The 20,824-nt window shown below is 41.6% G+C and overlaps 1 protein-coding gene across 1 annotated transcript; it reads right to left on the reverse strand.

Moving 5' to 3' along the window:
* Nucleotides 1-20,108: 20,108 nt before the first annotated feature.
* Nucleotides 20,109-20,573, reverse strand: LOC107791182 (uncharacterized). Its single transcript, XM_016613199.1, has one exon. It carries the CDS (start codon nucleotides 20,571-20,573, stop codon nucleotides 20,109-20,111), a length of 465 nt encoding a protein of 154 aa, XP_016468685.1.
* Nucleotides 20,574-20,824: the final 251 nt, after the last annotated feature.

A 20,824-nucleotide genomic window follows, 5' to 3' on the forward strand; every position in this document is an offset into this window, starting at 1 on the left:
CCACATTGGAAGTTCTATGCTTTGAGCCAATCCACCGGGCCTTTGATGTTCGGCCTTCACTTGTTGACAATTCAAACATTTTGTCACAAAGTCCACCACACTTCATGTTGTTCCACCAATAAATTTCTTTGAGATCATGATACATTTTTGTAGAACTTGGGTGCACGGAATACCTGGAAGTGTGAGTTTCTGCCATGATCCTTCCCCGAAGATCGTCAATATCAGGAACACATAAGCGGTCTTGGTATCGCAGAGTACCATCATCCATGCCAAGGGAAAAATCTTTGGTCTTGTGTTTGTAAATCCCCTATTTCAGTTGTGCTAATAATGGATCATTGAATTGCTTTTCTTTCACCTCCACCACAAGCGATGATTCAGCCCTATTCTGCACAATTACCCCTCCTTCATTAGAGTCCGCAAGGCGAACTCCCAAACTAGCCAACTGGTAAACCTCCCTAGCTAATGGTCACTGACATGACTCTAAATGAGCCAAACTTCCATAGATTTTCAACTAAGAGCGTCTTTCACAACATTAGCCTTTCCCGGGTGATAGAGAATATCAATGTCATAATCTTTGAGTAACTCTAGCCATCTTCTTTGCCTCAGATTTAACTCCTTCTGCTTGAAAATATATTGAAGGCTCTTGTGGTCCATGAATATATCCACATGGACCCCATATAGATAATGTCGCCAAATCTTTAACGCAAACACCACTGCCGCAAGCTCTAAGTCATGAGTTGGATAGTTCTTTTCATGATTCTTGAGTTGCCTAGAAGTTTAGGCTATTATCTTGGCGTGCTGTATTAACACACAGCCGAGCCTGATCTTTGAAGCATCGCAATACACCACAAATCCCCCTGTACCCTCTGGCAGGGTTAGTACCGGTGTTATAGTCAATCTTGACTTCAATTCTTGGAAGCTCTTCTCACAGCGTCTGACCACTGGAACTTAACTGTTTTTTGGGTCAATTTAGTCAATGGAGAGGCAAGAGTAGAAAACCCCTCCACAAATCTCCTGTAGTACCCAGCCAAACCCAAGAAACTACGAATCTCTGTTGCAGTGGTAGGCCTAGGCCAATTCTTCACTGCTTCAATCCTTTGAGGATCAACCATAATTCCTTCCCTAGAAACAACATGACCCAAGAACGCGACAGATTTAAGCCAAAATTCACATTTTGAAAATTTTGCATACAATTGATGTTGTTGAAGAGTCTGCAAAACTACCCTAGATGGTCAGCATGGTCCTCCCGACTTCGGTAATACACAAGAATATAGTCAATGAATATTATCATAAAGGAGTCTAGAAAAGGTTTGAAGACTAGATTCATAAGATCCATGAAAGTTGTCAGGGCATTTGTTAGCCCAAAGGACATCACCATAAATTCAAAGTGCCCATATCGAGTTCTAAAAGTCGTCTTTGGAATATCCTTCTCCCTTATCTTCAATTGATAATACCCGGATTTCAAGTCAATCTTTGAGAAACACGTAGCACCTTGTAGTTGATCAAACAAGTCATATATTCTTGGTAGAGGGTATTTATTTTTGATTGTGACTTTGTTGAGTTGTCGATAGTCAATACACATCCGCAATGACCCATCTTTATTCCTTACAAACAAGACTGGTGCGCCCCATGGTGATACGCTCGGTTGAATGAAACCCTTTTTCTAGCAAATCCTTCAATTGTTCCATTAGCTCTTTCAGTTCTGCCAATGCCATTTTGTAGGGTGGAATTGATATAGGTTTTGTGCCTGGTATCACATTGATCCCAAAATCAATCTCCCTGTCTGGTGGAATCCTAGGGAGCTCATCTGGAAAGACATTCGAAAATTCATTCACAACTGGTACAAACTCAAGGCTAAGTGCCTCAGCATTGGTGTCTGTAACCCAAACTAAATGATAGATACACCCCTTCTTGATCATCTTCGCGGCCTTAAGGTAGGAAATAAACCGGCCTCTAGGCACTACATTATCTCCCTCCCATTAAATAGCGGGCTCGTTAGGAAATTCAAGCCTCATAGTTCTAGTCCGACAATCAAGCTTGGCAAAACATGAATAAAGCCAATCCATTCCCATTATTACATCAAAATCTACCATTCTTAATTCAATAAGATCGGCCCTGGTATCCCTACCACACACCATGACAACACAATTTCTGTAAACTCGAGTAGCCAAAATTGACTCACCAACCATAGTAGATACCGAGAATGGTTCATGAAGCTGTTTTGGTTCTTTCCCGAATTCCATAGCAATAAAAGGGGTAACATAGGATAGGGTGGAACCGGGGTCAATAAGTACATACACATCATGAGATTGAACAGTCAAAATACCTGTAACAACATCTGGGGAAGCCTCTACAGTCTAGCGTCCACTCATAGCATAGAACTGGATGGGTCCTCTTGAACTTTGTGCACCACCCCTAACTGCACCACGCCTTGCGGGTGCTGGGGTACCTCGAGCTGGAGAGGGGAAGATGTAGCAGCTGCTGGGCTGGCTGACTGCGTTGTACCCCTACCTGCTCCCTAACGAGACACATGACAATGCCTCTGAATATGACCCCTCATCCCACATCCATAACATACGGGCAACTCCATGTAGCAAATCCCCGAGTGCATCTTCCCATACCTGGGGCATGGGGACCTCTGCTGCTGCTGGAGCCTCTCTCCTGACCGACCTCGCTGATGGGTTCCCATATTGCCCTGACCAGTCCTGAAATGACTCCACTGCTGCTGGTTAGGCCCTGATAGCGGTGCACTGGCTGAAGACTGTGCAACAGACTGGGAAGGCCCTGATGATTCTCCCCTGAAAGCTGATCTTTCCCCACCTAGTGACTCTCCCATGTTGCCCATACACCGGGCCTTTCTGTTACCCTCTCTCTCCATTTTGCTCTTCAATTTACGGTTCTTTGTGGCCAGAGCAAATTCTACCATCTTCCCATAATTCATATCAGAATTCAAGGCAGATGTAGAAGCCTTATTAATAGACAGAGGATTAAGGCCCTGAACAAACCGACGCACCCTAGCCTCCATTGTGGGCAACATGTGAATAGCATATTTGGATAGGCGGGAAAACTCCATATAGTACTCCCATACACTCCGACTACCTTGCTTCAGATTCTCAAACTCAGCTGCATGGGCTGCCTTTGTCTCAACAGGCAGGAAATGGTCTATAAAGGCATCAGTAAACTCACTCCACCTCACAGGAGGGTGCCCCTCCTCTCGGGAATCTTCCCACAACTCAAACCACGAATAGGCCATCCCTTTACGACGGTAGACAGCTAACTCTACTCCCTCCGTCTCAGTTGCACGCATAACCCTGAGGGTCTTGTGCATCACATCAATGAAATCGTGAGAGTCTTCTTCTGGATTGGCACTTGAAAACACTGGAGGGATAACTGAAGAAATCTGTTCACCCTAGAACCCGGCCGGTCGTTTCGAGAGTTATAGCGTCGTTCTCCCATTTACTGATCATTTGTGATTTATTATTGTTTTATGACAAATCAAGGTCGGATTAGGATTCTGGAAGTTGGAGTAGGTCCGTGGTGTCATTTGTGACTTGTGTGGAAAATTTGAGGTCATTCGGACATGATTTGATAGGTTTAAGCATTATTTGAAGAAGTTGGAATTTCCTTAGTTCATTAGGCTTGAATCTATGTGTGATTCGTGATTTTAATGTTGTTTGAGGTGATTTGAGGGCTCAACTAAGTTTGTATAATGTTATGGGATTTGGTTGTATGTTTGGTTGAGGTCCCGGAGACCTCAGATCGATTCTGGGTGGTTGGCGGATCAAGAGTTGAAGTTGGGAGATTGTTGAAGTTGGTCATCTACTGATATAATTGCACCTACGGAATGTTCATCGTAGGTGCAAGCTAGGGATGCGCAGAAGTGGAGTTTGGATGGGTGAGCTGTGGAGCACAGATACAGAAGGACTTTCGGAGGTGCGGACTCGCACCTACGCTTGGAGGGCCGCTATCACGCCCCAACCTCGGGAGGCGCAACCGGCGCTCAATCAAGAAAACCCAACTGAGCAAGCCTTATCAAACACTTCCTACCAATCTCGATACGAATAAGGAAACCATGCTTTCATTCATTTATTTAGACGAGGGAAGATAGTCCATTCTACATCGTTAGTTTATTTTAAATCACAACATTAGACCGTCGATAAGTTCCAAGATTCCATACAAGTACACTTTAGAAATGCGAGAATTAGAATTACATCATAGTTCGCAGACCCATCCAATGCTCATACATAACCTAAACATATGTCTATGGAGCTTCTAAGGATGAAAAGACAAGTTATGACAATGCCGGCAACAAGGCCCCGGCTATACTTCAAAAGTATAAGTCTACACCAAAAGATGTGCAATATAACCCCTCGAAGGAGAAAGGGGCTCGCCAAGACTTCAAGAAGAAGGTACTCCGCTACGCGCGACCCGCACTATCTGCAATAGAGCCACCTACATTCATTTAAAAATGTAGCGCACCCGGTAAAAAGGACATTAGTACCTTGGAATAGTACTAGTATGTATAACTAAACACCATCTGGTTAGAAAGAACTTTCATACAAGAATAAGAAATCACAAGTATAATTCAAGCTTTAGATGATCACCACACTATCAAATACAAGAATCATACAATTTCCACATCATTTTTACATAGCTTTTAGTTTGGGGCATTTCACACTATTCATCATTTGTTCATAATACCACCACTATCTTGAGCGGAGTCCGATCTCGGCCCAATTAGCTAGGTCGCCTCATTTGAGTCATATATTTCAATCACAATCTCATTTTCCTTTCCATAGTTCATTCAAAAAATCACCGCTAATTTTAGGCGGAGTCGGATCTCGACCTGATCGGCTAGGCCGCTTTTCCAAGGCATTGTTCCCTTCGCATCAATCACTTTGTTTCACATATATCATTTCGTAGGCACTTGGGGCCACAACTTATCACATTATCATTGACAGTAGGCCGCATTTTTGTTACATCGTTCCCACATTCAATGTTAGATTTGTAATTTAGGATAATAAGTGCATACAAAAGCAATTAAAATTGTAGGCATAGAGGATATTTCACATAGATGGCACAACATGCGCAGCTTCAATTTCAATTTAAAGTCCAAGCATTTCAATACATAATTCATATCCTTGCCCTTTCAAATTATCAAGACAGCACGTTGATCATGTTGAGACACATTTTTCATGCATATACGGTTACAACATCAATTTATGTAAAATAACAACCAATGCAATAATTCAGCTTTAATCTTGCCATATTCACACAAACGTCGATGTAGCTCAATTTCTAAAAGATGGGGTTTTAGCCATACATACCTCAACCGAGATTTCCTTAATCCTATACGTTCCGTAATGTTCGCACCTCAATCTATTTAAGCAATATAGAACAATTTAACTCATAATCAAGAAAAGATCATAATCTAAGATCTCTTGAGCATTGTACTGAGCATTTAGTGTTCATTAAGGCCTTATGGTTCTTTTATGCAAGATTACACTAGCCCATTACCCATGCCTCCTCTTTTATAATTCCTCATACTCTTCAAGAACACATGCATGCAATGCAAACCCCCTTATCCCCATGAATTACCTCACCAATGACCCTTTTGTAGCTATGTGTAAAAATGAGAGATGAGGTGATGAAGCCTTACCTCTTGGGATGAAGGTTTAGGTCCCTCACTTGATTATCTTCAATGATTCAACAAGGATTCATGGAGTAATTTTGATGGAAGCACTTCCCCTCTCTTAGACCCCTCTCTCTCTCTCTCTAAAAGTGTCAGGAAATAGGCTCAAAATGAGCTCTTGCACTGGATATAACAACAGAGGGTCGGGTTTAAAATTTAGAAAACTGGAGCCCCGACTCGGATATGCGATCGCATTTGCGATCGCAAAGCTGACATGCGGCCCGCATAATGGACTGCAAAAATGCTCCCCAAAACCTAAACACACTACCTGGGTATATGGCAGAAATGATGTCCGCATACCCGTTCTATGGTCGCATAATGCACCGCAGAACTGCCCCTTACAAAATCCCAAGGGAATTATGCGACGACTTTGCGGCCCGCATATCGATTATGCGATTGCATAATTGGCCGCATAGCTGACATCATTTTGGCCAACACATTGCTTCACACTGCGGTGACTATGCGGTCTACATAGCCGTTATGCGACCGCATTTTCGTCCGCAAAAATGCACTTTTCTGGAAAATATTATTCCTTGACTTTTTAATGCATAGATCAGTTCTAAAGGGTCCGAACCTCTAACACATAATCTTGATTGCCACTACGCACTTTCGGGTTTAGATTGGAAATTTTCACGGGCCCCACAGTCGTAGAAGCGAAGGAGGGCATGATGAGTTGGTCCGCAAAAGCGGCTCCGTGTGCACAGCACCAGGATTTTGACCGCAGAAGCGGTTGGTCGCATAAGGAAGTTCCATAGGCGCGGATTATGGACCACATAAGCGGAATGACTTGGCAGAACATATAAAAATAAGGGTTCGTGATTTTTCTTCATTTTGGACATTTCAAGCTCGGTCTAAGGCGGTTTTTGAGAGGGTTTTCGGGAGGATTCTTGAGGTAAGTCCTTTGTGCTTGTTTTCTATCAATAATCTTGTTACCCCATTGATTTTTCCACCTAGATTATGTGGTTTTGAAGTGAAATTTGAGGGTTTGACGCTCGGTATTTGGGTATGGGGATTTGGGTGGCAATTTGGTATCGGATTTTGATAAATTTTGTATGGTTAGACTCTTGGTGGAATGGGTTTTCGGTTTTTTTGGTTTTTGTCAGGTTTTGAGACGTGGGTTGGGGGGCCGGCTTTGAGCCAATTTTAGCTTTAGATTAATAACTTCATAATTTTTAGTGAAATTTATTCCTTTAGCTCGTGTTGATTGTATTGAATTGTTTATGGCTAGATTCGAGGCGTTCGGAGGTTGATTTGTGAAGCAAAGGCATATTGGAATAGATATTTGCTCGGATGGAGGTAACTAACAGTTCTAAATCTAGTTCTGATGGTATGAAACCCTGTATTATGTGTCTCGTGATTGGTTTTAAGGTAACGCATATGCTAGGTCACAGGCGTGTGGGTGTTCATCGTTGAAATTATGACTTGGTCCATTCCGTGGAATTGCGAAGTTGAATAGTCTGTTGTTCGCTATATGCTCTTCATGTGTTATAAAAATTTGTGTACAGACTGAAAATCATGTTTAGACTAAATGTTGGTACAGTAGGGACCCGCAGAGGTCATGTACTTGTTGAATTATTTGCTAATTGTTGACTTGTGCACAGTCACGGTTTTACTTGCGTATCATATCTCAACCTCATCTTGTTTCTTGTCTTTACACTACATTATTTCTGTTTGGGCTGATTTTTATGATTTCTGAGAGACTAGAGAGGTTGGTGACTGAGTTAGGGCCTGAGTGTCGAGTTGTGAGCGATATGTATATATATGTGGATTAGGATGCATGCCGTAATATATATATATATATATATATATATATATATATATATATATATATATATATATATATATATATATATATATATATATATATATATATATATATATATATATATATATATATATATATATATATATATATATATATATATATATATATATATATATATATATATATATATATATATATATATATATATATATATATATATATATATATATATATATCTGCACGTCGCAACTATATAGCTCTTGGGCTAAAGGAGCCCCTCCAGAATGTATACACATCCCCAATGAGCGCAGGTACCTATTGAGTAGAGTGTTGAGTGCCGAGTACTGAGCTATTGGGAAAGATTGAGTGACTGTTGCTCTAAGAGGATGCTCTTGATTTTATTATTGTTGCACTTAGCTACCATATATCACTGCCTAGTAGTTTTCTAAAAGATGTTATATTCTGTTTTACTTGAATTTGATATGAGATAACTGATTTGGCGTAAATTGTTGAAGTTGAAAGCATGCCTATTTTTCTGATGTTGAAATTACTGAAATTGAACTATAATTGTAGAGCTCGTCACTACTTTCAGTTCTTTATTTAGTATTGTTACTTGCTGAGTTGGTTGTACTCGCGCTACTCCGTGCACTTCATGTGTAGATTCAGGTGTTTCTGGTCATGGTGGGTGTTGACTTCTTTTGCTCAGTTGATCATTTGGAGATTTCGAGGTAGCTGCCGGCATTTTCGCTGACCTTATCTCTCCTTCTCTATCTTTACATTCATTTTAATTAGATCCAGACTTTCATAGACAATACTTTTCCAAACTTGTGATGTATAGATGCTTATGAACTCAGTGACTATAACGATCCAGACGGTCGTTTTAAGAATTAACGCCCCGACCCCTATTAACCGCTTTCCCCGTGTTTGTTTCTGCTATTGTGAGTTTCCAAGAGGATTCATTTTGAGTTTCGAAGTGCTTTAGGACACTTAGTTCCTAAATGAGAGTTTAAGCTTTAGAATTTGGACCGTAGTCGGAGCAGTGTGAAGACAACCTCGGAATGGAATTCTGTCAATTACGTTAGCTCCGTTGGGTGATTACGGGCTTAGGGGCATTTTCGGATTGTGCTTTGGAGGTCTGTAGCCTATTAAGGCTTGAAATGCCGAAAGTTGAATTTTTGAAATTTTCGGATCGATAGTGAAATTTTGATATCAGGGTCGGAATCTGATTCTAAAAGTTGGAATATCTCCGTAGTGTATGCAAAATTTGGGGTAAATAGGACTTGGTTTGGTGGGTTTCGCCATCGGTTGTAGGAGTCTTGAAATTTCATGTTCTTTAGGCTTAGATTGGAGGGCGATTCATGGTTTTAGCGTTGTTTGAAGTGATTTAAGAGTTGGACTAAGTTTGTATAATGTTTTAGGTTTGGTTGGCATATTTGGTTGAGGTCCCGGGGGCCTCGGGTGAGTTTCGGATGCTTAAGGAAAATTGAATTGGACTTAGGCTATTTTCTGAAGTTGCTGCTTCTGGTATTTTTGCACCTGCGATGAGGAGCCTGCAGGTGCGGACCGCAAATGCGAGGAAGTAAGTCACAGGTGCGATTTGGGCACTGATGTCCAGTGACCTCAGATGCGGTTATAGGGCCACAGAAGCGGATTGCATCTGCACAGAAAGGAGCGCCGGTGTGGTATCCCCCTGTTTACTCACAGGTGTGAGTCCCCAGCTGCAGAAGCGGGATCACAGGTGTTGTCCCATGACCGCAGATGCGGAAATCGCTAGGCAGAAATATGAAATTTCGAGGGTTTGAAGCTCCTAACACCAAATTTGATTTTTGGCTCAGAAGAAGGCGATTTTGGGAGGATTTTGAAGAGGAAATAAGTGGGTAAAGAATCCTTATCACTTTCTAGTTGTATTCCATTAATCTAATCTTAGTTTTGTCATTTAATTTCGGATTTGGGGTGATAAGTTGAGAGAATTGAGGAAAATTTCCCCAACTTAAAATCTGAGTTTCAAGGGAGATTTTGGGGTTGGATTTAATAATTTTTGTTCGAGTGTGCTCGTGAGTGAATAGGTGTTAATAATCCGTAACTTTTACCCGATTCCTAGATGTGGGCTCGAAGAGGATTTTGGACATTTTTTTATTTTATTACCTTAACCTCGACTTCTTTAGTTAAATTAGTTATTTGTAGTTGTATTTATGTTATGAAATTGATTTGAATAAATTTCAGCCATTAGGAGTTGGGTACTGTGGCAAGAGCGTGGTTTCGAATTTATTTTGAGCTTGTTCGAGGTAAGTGGCTTGCCTAACCTTGTGTGGGGGAACTCCCCTTAGGATTTTGGTATTGTTGTTATATAAATGTCGTGTACGTGAGGTGACGAGTGCGTACACGTGCTAATTGTTGAAAAACCCCATTTTCAATAAGTAAATATCTGTGTTTTCTTGTAATTGAGCAATACTTGTACTTGAAGCCTCTTGTTTAGTTTAGAAAAAGCATGCTTATGTGATCTAATTGTCTTACCTGCTTTAACTGCTTACTTGTATTCTATGCAGCATGTTTAGAGTAGAATTCCTGCTTATTCTCAAATAGAACTGTAGATTCTTTCTTGATACTGTTGTTTGTTTACTTTGGGACTACGGGATGATATCCCAGGAGATCCTCCTGCATGTTTACTTTTGGACTACGGATCGGTATTTTGGGAGATCCCCCTGCTTGTTTACATTTGGGACTATGGGACGGCACCCGGGAGATTCCCTTGTACTGGATATTTACTTTGGGATTACGGATTGGTATTCCGGGAGATTCCCCTGCATATTTATGATTTGGACTATGGAACAATATCCTGGGAGATCCTATGCACATTTACATTTGGGACTACGAGACGATATCTTGGGAGATCCCTAGTTGCTATCTCTATGTACTGAATATATTCTATGTGTGATTTTATCTTTATCGAATGTTAGTAATTTTAAATATAATGTCACACTTCATACTATTTTACCTTGTTCTATATATATATATATATATATATATATATATATATATATATATATATATATTTATAAATCAGTAGGGCCCTGACCTTCCTCGTCACTACTCGACTAAGGTTAGGCTTGGCACTTACAGGGTACCGCTATGGTGTACTCATGCCCTTTCCTGCACATGTTTTTCGTGTGCAGATCTAGGTTCTTCTGCTCATCCATACCATTATTGAGGCGAGGTGATATTTAGAGACTTCGAGGTTTATTTGTCGTGTCCGCAGACCGAGGAGTCCCTCTCTATTCTCCCTTTGGCTATAGACCTTCTGTAATTACTTTGCTTAGACTTCGGGAGTTAGAACACTGTGTATTTCCTCTAGTTTGTGATTCATGAGATTCTAGGTTTTGGGAGTGTTATTATTGGTCGAGTGTATTATTATTGTATATGCCGAGCAGCATTCTTAATTTTCTCTATTATATTACCCGTGAACTGCTAGTTTCGTATCTTTATTTCCTTTTTCCGCAATTTGTTAGGCTTACCTAGTCATAGAGACTAGGTTCCCTGTCACGACAGTTCACGGAGGGAGAACTTGGGTCGTGACAAGTTGGTATTAGAGCTCTAGGTTCATAGGAGTCATGAATCACAAGCTGGTTTATTAGAGTCTCGCGAATCGGTACGAAGACGTCTGTACTTATCTACAAGAGGCTATGTAACTGTTAGGAAAATTCCACTTCATTTGATTTCCTTGTCGGCGAGATTTTTAATATCGAAATTCTAAACTTCTGTCTTCTATTCTCTAACTAATGGTGAGTATACGTGCTACCGGAGACGACCAGGCACTCACGCCACCTGCTAGATCTGTCAGAGGTCGAGGCTGGGGTAGAGGACGAGGACGCGCACATGGTGCAGCAAGAGCACCTATGTGAGTTTCCATAGAGGAGCCACCAGCAGCTCCAACTAGAGCCCAGGCACCTGATACGCCTACTGTTACTACTACTCCAGCACTTCAGGAGAACCTTGCATGGTTCATGAGCATGTACACCACTCTAGCTCAGGCAGGGTTGATTCCCCTTGTGGAAGCCACATCCCAGGCTGGGGGAGGAGCACAGAATCCCACCGCCCGCACTCCAGAGCAAAGGGTCTAGGTTGATCAGATCCTAGAGGTTATATCGGTGCCACCTGCAGCACCAGTTCAGCCCGAGGACAGGGCAGCAGCTTCAGAGGAGGAGCAACGGAAGCTTAAGAGGTTCAAGAACTACAAGCCTCCTATATTCAGTGGGTTAGAATCAGATGATGCTTTGGGATTTCTGGAGGAGTGCTATCGTATCTTCCGCATTATGGGTATATCAGGATCGAGTGGGGTTTCTTTCATTGCCTTCCAGCTTCGAGGAGCAGCCTATCAGTGGTGGTGTACTTTTGAGTTGGACAGTCCAGCTGAGGCAGCATCCCTTACATGGACCCAGTTTTCAGATATGTTTTTGAGGGAGTATGTTCCTCAGAGCCTCAGGGACGCACGGCGTGCAGAGTTTGAGCATTTGCGCTAGGGTACTATGACTGTTTCAGAGTATGTTATCCATTTCACTAACTTGGCTAGGTATGCACTAGCCTTGGTTTCTATAGTTCGTGAGAGAGTTTGCCAGTTTATTGAGGGGCTTATTCCCAGCATCAGATATAGCATTGCTCGAGAGTTGAAGATTGATATTTCTTATCAGCAGGTGGTGGGAATTGCTAGGAGAGTAGAGGGTATGCATGCTCGGGATAGAGAGGAGAGGGAGGCCAAGAGGTCTCAAGAGTCGGGCCATTATTTTGGTGCTCGTGCCTCAGCTGCAGTTAGTCATGGTAGGGGTTATATGAGTGGCCCCGTTCATTCAGCTCTCCAGCAGCCAATGGCATTCCAGCTCCTCCTAGACCTCAGGAGCCTTATTATGTACCTGCTCTAGTGTGCCTCTAGCACGGGGTGCTTTCAATGGTCAGTCCAGCAGACCTGGCCCGAACCAGTCATTGCTGTCACGCCCTTGCAGAGCTTGTTTTGAGTGTAGCGACACATGCCATATTGTGAGGGATTTCCCCAGACATAGGAGGGGTGCACCTCCACAGAGTTCTCAGTCATAGCGTGCCCCCGCAAAGTTCCCAAGCTAAGATTACAGCACCAATTGCTATCCTACCTGCCTAGCTAGCTAGAGGTAGAGGTCGGGGAGGTAGAGGTCATCCTAGAGGGGGAAGCCATGCCAAATATTATGACCTTCCTGCCCGTACCGAGGTTTTCGCCTCCGATTCTATCATCATAGGTATTTTCCTGGTTTGTCATAGAGATGCATCGGTTTTATTCGATCTAGGCTCCACTTATTCTTATGTGTCCTCTTATTTTGCCCCACATTTGGGCGTATCTTGGGATTCTTTGAGTTCCCCTATTTATGTTTCTACTCTTGTGGGAGATTCTCTTGTTGAAGACCGTGTTTATCGATCGTGTTTGGTTGCTCTTACTGATTTTGAGACTAGAGCCAATTTATTATTGCTCACCATGGTAGATTTTGATGTTATCTTGGGCATGGACTGGTTGTTGCCCCATTATGCTATTCTTGATTGTCACGCCAAAACTGTGATGCTGGCTATGCCAGGCGTACCACGAGTGGAGAGGAAGTGTACCTTAGATCACACTCCCAGTAGAGTTATTTCATTCCTTAAGGCTCAGGGAATGGTTGAGAAGGGGTGTGATACATATCTAGCTTATGTGAGATGTCAGTATTGATACCCCTATAGTTGATTCAGTCCCAATAGTATGGGATTTCCCTAAAGTATTTCTAGCTGATCTTCCGGGCATGCCGCCCGATAGAGATATTGACTTTGGTATTGATCTGTCGCGGGGCACTTAGCCCATTTTTGTTCCTCTTTACCGTATGGCTCCTCCCGAGTTGAAGGAGCAGTTACAGGAATTTCTTAATAAGGGTTTTATTCGGCCTAGTGTATCACCTTGGGGTGCTCCTGTCTTGTTTGTGAAAAATGGATGGTTCTATGCGTATGTGCATTGATTATTGTCGGCTGAACAAAGTTACAGTGAAGAACCGGTATCATTTGCCTCATATTGATAATTTGTTTGACTAGTTACAAGCTACACGGGTGTTTTCTAAGATTGACTTGCATTCAGGTTACCATCAGTTGAAGATTTGGGAGCCAAATATCCCTAAGACTACCTTTAGGACTCGGTATGGTCATTACGAGTTCCTTGTTATGTCATTTGGGTTGACCAATGCCCCATCAGCCTTCATGCATTTGATGCACAGTGTGTTCCGGCCATATCTTGACTCATTCATCATTATTTTTATTGATGACATTCTGGTATACTCCCAGAGTCGGGAAGATCATGAACAGCACTTGAGGACAGTGCTTCAGACTTCGAGAGAAAAGAAGTTATATGCAAAGTTCTCGAAATGTGAGTTCTGGTTGGATTATGTGGCATTCTTAGGTCACGTGGTATCGAGTGAGGGGATAAAGGTGGATCCGAAGAAAGTGGAAGCAGTGCAGAGTTGGCCCAGACCATCCTTAGCCACAAAGATCCATAGTTTTCTTGGTTTGGCGGGTTATTACCGTTGATTTGTTGGGGGGTTTTCATCTATTGCAGTACCTATGACTAGGCTGGCCCAGAAGGGTGCTCCATTCCAGTGGACGGAAGAGTATGAGGAGAGCTTCCAGAAGCTCAAGACAACTTTGACTACAGCCCTAGTACTGATATTGCCTACGGGTTCGGGGTTTTATACTATCTATTGTGATGCCTCGAGGATTGTCCTTTGAGCGATATTAATGTAGGACGGTAGAGTGATTCCCTATGCATCTAAACAGTTAAAGGTACATGAGAAGAATTATCATGTCCATGATCTCGAGTTAGCTGCTATTGTTCACGCCTTGAAGATCTGGCATCATTATTTGTACGATGTTCCTTGTGAGATTTATACTGATCACCAGAGTTTGTAGCAGCTGTTCAAGAAGAAGGACCTTAATTTACGCCAGAGGAGGTGGTTAGAGCTGCTGAAGGACTATGATATCACTATCTTGTATCACCCAGGCAAGGCCAATGTAGTGGTCGATGCTTTGAGTCACCGGGTAGAAAGTTTGGAGAGTTTGGCTTATCTACCAGTAGCGGAGAGGCCCATGATGATGGATGTTCAGGCCTTATCCAACCAGTTAATAAGATTGGATCTTTCAGAGCCTAGTTGGATTCTAGCTTGTGTGATTTCTCGATCTTCCTTGTTCGATCGTATCCGAGAGCGTCAGTATGATGACCCTCATTTGCTTGTCCTCAAGGGCAAGGTTTTGCATGATGATGCCAGAGATGTGACCATTGGTGATGACGGGATATTGAGGATGCAGGGTCGGGTATGTGTACCCAATGTTGATGGACTTTGGGAGTTGATTCTAGAGGAGGCCCACAGTTTACGGTATTCCATCCACCCGGGTGCCGCGAAGATGTACCAGAATTTGAGACAGCACTATTGGTGGAGGCGGATGAAGAAAAACATAGTTGGGTTTGTAGTTCGGTGCCTCAATTGTTAGTAGGTAAAGTATAAGCACCAGAGACCTGGTGGTTTGCTTCAGCAGATAGAGATTTCGGAGTGGAAGTGGGAGCAGATCACCATGGACTTCGTAGTTCGACTCTCATGGACTTTGAGGAAGTTCGATGCCATTTGGGTTATTGTGGATCGGCTAACCATGTTCGTGCACTTCATTCCTGTGTGTACTACCTATTCTTCGGAGCGGTTGGTGGAGATTTATATCCGGGAGATTTTTCGTCTGTACGGTATTCCAGTTACCATCATTTCAGACAGAGGTACTTAGTTCACATCATGGTTCTAGAGGGCCGTACAGCATGAGTTGGGTATTGGGTGGAGTTGAGCATAGCATTTCATCCCCAGATAGACGGACAATGTGAGCACACTATTCAGATTCTTGAAGATATGCTCCATGCGTGTGTGGTGGAATTTGGAGGTTCTTGGGATCAGTTCTTTCTACTGGCGGAGTTTGCCTACAATAACAATTATCAGTCCAGCATTCAGATGGCACCGTATGAGGCTTTGTATGGTAGGCAGTGTAGATCCCTGGTGGGTTGGTTTGAGCCAGGTGAGGCTAGATTACTGGGCATAGACTTGGTTTAGGATGCTTTAGAGAAGGTTAAGGTGATTCAGGATAGACTCTGTACAGCCCAGTCCAGACAGAAAAGTTATGCGGACCGGAAGGTTCATGATGTTTCCTATATGGTTGATGAGCGGGTCTTGCTTCGGGTTTCGCCTATAAAGGGGGTTATGAGATTTAGGAAGAAGGGGAAATTGAGTCTAAGGTTTATTGGTCCTTTTGAGGTATTGAGACGTGTTGGGGAGGTTGCTTATGAGCTTGCCTTACCTCCCATCTTGGCAGAGGTTCATCCAGTATTTTATGTTTCGATGCTCCGGAAGTATCACGGTGATCCGTCACACTTGTTGGATTTCAGTTCCGTCCACTTAGACAAGGATCTATCTTATGTTGAGGAGATAGTGGCGATATTGGACTAGTAGGTTCGAAAGCTGAGCTCAAAGAACATCGCATCAGTGAAGGTTTAGTGGCGGGGTCAGCCGGTCGAGGAGGCGACTTAGGAGACCGAGCAGGATATGCACACTCGTTACCCTTATCTTTTCACCACTTCAGGTATGTCTCTATGCTCGTTCGAGGATGAACAAATGTTATAAGAGAGGGAGGATGTAACGACCTACCCGGTCGTTTTAAGAATTAACACCCCGATCCTCTATTAACTACTTTCCCCGTGTTTGTTTCTACTATTGTGAGTTGCTGGGAGGATTCATTTTGAGTTTCGGAGTATTTTGGGACACTTAGTTCCCAAATGAGAGTTTAAGCTTTAGAATTTGGATCGTAGTCAGAGTAGTGTAAAGACAGCCTCGGAATGGAATTCCGTCAATTTCGTTAGTTCCGTTGGGTGATTTCGAGCTTAGGGGCGTGTTCGGATTGTGTTTTGAGGGCCATAGCTTATTTAGGCTTGAAATGTCGAAAGTTGAATTTTTGAAGTTTCCGGATCGATAGTGAAATTTTGATATCGGGGTCGGAATCCGATTCCAAAAGTTGAAATAGCTTCGTAGTGTTGAATGTGGCTTGTGTGCAAAATTTGGGGTCAATCGGACTTGGTTTGGTTGGTTTCGGCATCGATTGTAGGATTCTTGAAATTTCAAGTTATTTAGGCTTGTATTGGAGGGTGATTCGTGGTTTTAGCGTTCTTTGATGTGATTTGATAGTTGGACTAAGTTCGTATGATATTTTAAGATTGGTTGGCATGTTTGGTTAAGGTCCTGGGGGCCTCGGGTGAGTTTTGGATGCTTAACGGAAGTTGAACTGGACTTAGGCTATTTTCTGAAGGTGATGCTTCTGGTATTTTCGCACGTGCGGTAAGGAGCCCGCAGATGCGAGGAAGTAGGCCGCAGGTGCGATTTGGGCACTGATGGCCAGTGACCGCAGATGCAGTTATAAGGCCGCAAAAATGGACCACATCTGTGGAGAAAGGAGTGCAGGTGCGGTATATGCCCGTTTAATGAAATCTCGCATGTGCGAGTCCCCAGTAGCAGAAGCAGGACCGCAGGTGCGGTCCAATGACCGCAGATGCAGAAATCGCTGGGCAGAAATATGAAATTTTGAGGTTTTGAAGCTCATAACACCAAATTTGATTTTGGCTCGAGAGAAGGTGTTTTTGGGAGGATTTTGAAGAGGAAATCAGTGGGTAACAAATTCTTATCCATTTCTAGTTGTATTCCATTAATCTAATCTTAGTTTTGTAATTTAATTTCGGATTTGGGGTGAAAAATTAGGAGAATTGAGGAAAACTTCCCCAACTTAAAATCTGAGTTTCGAGGGAGATTTTGGCGTTGGATTTTGATAATTTTTGTTCGAGTGTGCTCGTGAGTGAATGGGTGTTCATAATCCGTAACTTTTACCCGATTCCGAGACGCGCGCCTGGAGAGGACTTTGGGGCATTTTTTTTTATTTTATTACCTTAGCCTCGATTTGTTTAGCAAAATTAGTTGTTTGTAGTTGTATTTACGTTATGAAATTGATTTGAATAGATTTGGGCCACCCGAAGTTGGATGCTTGTGGCAAGAGCGTGGTTTCGGATTGATTTTGAGCTTGTTCGAGGTAAGTGGCTTGCCTAACCTTGTGTGGAGGAACTCCCCTTAGGATTTTGGTATTGTTGTTATATGAGTGTCGTGTACGTGAGGTGACAAGTGCGTACACGTGCTAATTGTTGAAAAACCTCGTTTTCATTAAGTAAATATCTATGTTTTCTTGTAATTGAGCAATACTTGTACTTAAAGCCTCTTGTTTAGTTTAGGAAAAGCATGCTTATGTGATCTAATTGTCTTATCTACTTTAACTGCTTACTTGTATTATGTGCAGCATGTTTAGAGTAGAATTCCTACTTATTCTCGAATAGAACTGTAGATTCTCTCTTGATACTTTTGTGTGTTTACTTTGGGACTATGGGAAGATATCCCGGGAGATCCCCCTGCATGTTTACTTTAGGACTACTGATCGGTATTCCAGGGATCCCCCTGCACGTTTACATTTGGGACTACGGGGCGGTACCCGGAGATTCTCCTGTACTGGATATTTACTTTGGGACTACGGATTGGTATTCCGGGAGATTCCCCTGCATATTTATGATTTGGACTACGGGACAATATCCCCAGAGATCCTCTGCACATTTACGTTCGGGACTACGGGACGATATCCTGGGAGATCCACTATTGCTATCTCTGTGTACTTAATATATTCTGTCTGTGATTTTACTATTTATCGACTGCTAGTAATTTTAATTATACTATCACACTTCATATTGTTTTACCTTGTTTTATATATATAACCAGTAGAGCCCTGACTTTCCTCGTCACAACTCGATCGAGGTTAGGCTTGGCACTTACTGGGTACCGCTGTGGTGTACCCATGCCCTTTTTTGCACATCTTTTTCGTATGTAGATCCAGGTTCTTCTGTTCAGCCATACCATCAATGAGGCGAGGCGACTTTTAGAGACTTCAATGTATATCTGTCACGTCCGCAGACCGAGGAGTCCCTCGCTATTCTCCATTTAGTTATAGACCTTCTGTAATTACTTTTGTTAGACTTTGGGAGTTCGAACACTGTGTATCTCCTCTAGTTTGTGATTCATGAGATTCCGGGTTTTGGGAGTGTTATTAATAGTCGAGGGTGTTATTATTGTATATGTCGAGCAGCATTCTAAATTTTCTCTATTATATTACATGTGACTTGCTAGTTTTGTATCTTTATTTCCTTTTTCCGCAATTTGTTAGGCTTACCTAGTCGTAGAGACTAGGTGTCGTCACGACAGTTCACGGAGGAAAACATTGGGTCGTGACAGTGACATCCCGATATCGGGAGTTTCTACGTTATGTTTTGGGTTTCTACCTTGTTTATGAGAATCTTTGTTATTTTAAAACTACTTTGGTGCATTTTCTGTTAAATGTTGGGAATATCTTAGAAATGTCGGCTTGCCTATTACCACGATAGGCGCCATCACGACAGGTTAGGTTTTGGGTCGTGACATGTTTATGGGTATATAAACACCTCTTATATACTATTGTACACTTTTATACACCTTTATACAAGAGTCTGTAGACGAATTTCTTCCACGATTTTCAGTTACAATTCTTGTTCAAACCCAGTTCAAATCTCCATTAAATGACTTCAAATTTTATATACAACGTCCTTATACTATTCTAACAAGTCTAAAGACACTCACTTTAAAATTCTCGCAAAATCAAATTCGAAATATAAACTCACTTATTTAAGTTTGCTCAACAATTGTGGACCAATCCAATCTTCATTAAATGACTTTAAATTTTGTATACAACCTCCTTATACTATTTTTAAACAACATTCACTCAAAATTTCTCATAAAACCATATTTGAAATTTTAAGTCACTTATACAAGCATGTTCAACAATGGTGAATTATCATAAAAATCTAATTTCACCACCCAAATAGATTTGGCTTATTGAAGTAATGTTTGAGTCACAATTACTTATTCGAAAATTAGATTTTAAGGTTGAGCATTTTTTTAAAAAAAATTGAATAGTAATTTCGAGAACCTATTTGGAGTTGGATGTGGAATCTTAGTCTATTGTTTTTGGGCTACAGTTTTGCAATGTTAAATATATGCCACTTAGTTGCAATATATGTATTAGTTGTATTTATGTATAATTCCCCCAAAAATACACTTAATGATTAATATCTGAATAATTAAGATTCACAATTCAAAAACAAACACACTTAATTAATATCTGAGGTTTGAATAATTAAGATTCAGACTTCCATAAATGCAAACAAACGAGGCCTAAGAGTCGCCCTGATCCGTCCCGTTGCCATTACCCACAAACTAATACCATTTTGCCCCGAGAGCTCCCCACCTTCTTCTTTGTGACATCATAAAATAGGCTGAAATTTGAAATATTTACGTTGACACTGAAACAAAACTTAAGAGACAATCAAGACTTCCTATCAAACAAATATTAATAGTTACATGCCATACCTAGCTTGGAAAACAAAATACAAGAAAATTCCTGTTCCTCAAAATTCTCAAGAAAGTAATCAAATTTCCCACACTCAATCCACCTAATAAGCCTTAGCAAGAATTAAAAGACATGAACATTTTTTGTCTTTGAGACAGCATGACTTCTACTTCTAGGAAACTTCAAATCATTCTTCACCAACATCATATTAACATCTTCTTGATCTCCTAAAACATAAGGTTTATCTTCATCAATTCTTCCCATTCCAACACTAACACTCCTCGGCACTTTTCTTGAAGGCATTTGTTGTTGCAATTGTTGTCTTATTTGTTGTTGTATGAGTAAATTCAGTTCGAAATTCTCTCCCATGCTCCTAGCTGATGCTGCTCTAACAAGATCTCTAAAATCTTCACTATCATTTGACCTTGACGATGTAACACTATAACTCTTTGGTAAACTCCTAGGATTTACTACAGCATAATTATTCATGCTTCCCACGTAACAATCTCTTGCTTTTATTAACGCTTTCCATGGTAATGCAATAATTCGCATGATTCTGTTCTGGCTGTGACTCCCTTTGCTCTTCATATTTGACTCTTTTTTTCTTCTTGTTTTTGGTTTTTGTGTGTTATGAGAATTAAGATAGAGCTAGCGTATAACTAGAAATTTATAAAGATATGAGAGAAATGTTGAAGATTTTTCGAGATGAATGGTTGTGAAGAGAAATTCTAGAAAACCAATTTGGAAAAGTAGGAGAATGAATGTTGAATGATCTTCTTTCTGTTTATTGGATTTGATGGTTTTTGTAGGAAAAGTATGAATTTGACAAGGGAGTGTGG

This window comes from Nicotiana tabacum, chromosome 16 (assembly GCF_000715075.1).
Source record: "Nicotiana tabacum cultivar K326 chromosome 16, ASM71507v2, whole genome shotgun sequence".
NCBI lineage: Eukaryota > Viridiplantae > Streptophyta > Magnoliopsida > Solanales > Solanaceae > Nicotiana > Nicotiana tabacum.